The sequence below is a fragment of the Penaeus monodon genome, chromosome 24 (assembly GCF_015228065.2).
Source record: "Penaeus monodon isolate SGIC_2016 chromosome 24, NSTDA_Pmon_1, whole genome shotgun sequence".
Lineage (NCBI taxonomy): Eukaryota > Metazoa > Arthropoda > Malacostraca > Decapoda > Penaeidae > Penaeus > Penaeus monodon.
This window is the reverse complement of record NC_051409.1, coordinates 13,388,642-13,389,080: the sequence shown is the minus strand read 5'-3', so window position 1 is coordinate 13,389,080 and position 439 is coordinate 13,388,642. Positions and strand designations below refer to the sequence as shown.

Below are 439 nucleotides of genomic sequence, written 5' to 3'. Positions count from 1 at the left end.
TCAAGTGAAATATATACGAATCAGCTGTGTACATCTCACTTAGTCACCCCTGCACCAAGTACGTTTTCTCCGAGGTTCCCAGCCAATGTCAACGCCAATCAGCTGTTTCCACAACCACAGACCCATGGCGTGACGCGGACAAGCCAACCCGGCATAGGAGCGCCTCGTTTGAAAAATCCCAAAAGATGGGAGACTACACATTTATTTGCAGGTTTATATGTCTGCAACTACTTTTATTTACCTTGTTGACCAGTGTGGAAGTTGAGACCGCGTCGAACTTGTTGGATGACGACGGAGGCTGGTAAGTAATGTGTACACAAGTGAAGCATGAATGGGTAATTGAAGCATTCTATCGATTTATTTTGATATTTTGCAATGGTTTTGATGTTAGAAGTATGATGGTAATATTTTGGTGTCGCATATCTATCCAACCTTGCCT

General features: G+C 43.3%; 1 protein-coding gene across 1 annotated transcript in view; it reads left to right on the top strand.

Moving 5' to 3' along the window:
• The first annotated feature begins 8 nt into the window (after positions 1-8).
• The window catches only part of LOC119588596 (jmjC domain-containing protein 8-like), an 11,977-nt gene continuing 11,546 nt past the window's right edge, over positions 9-439 (top strand). The window contains exon 1 of the mRNA XM_037937239.1: positions 9-301. Coding sequence (XP_037793167.1) covers positions 186-301 — 116 coding nt within the window. The 5' untranslated portion in view covers positions 9-185. The remainder of the gene's footprint in view (positions 302-439) is intronic.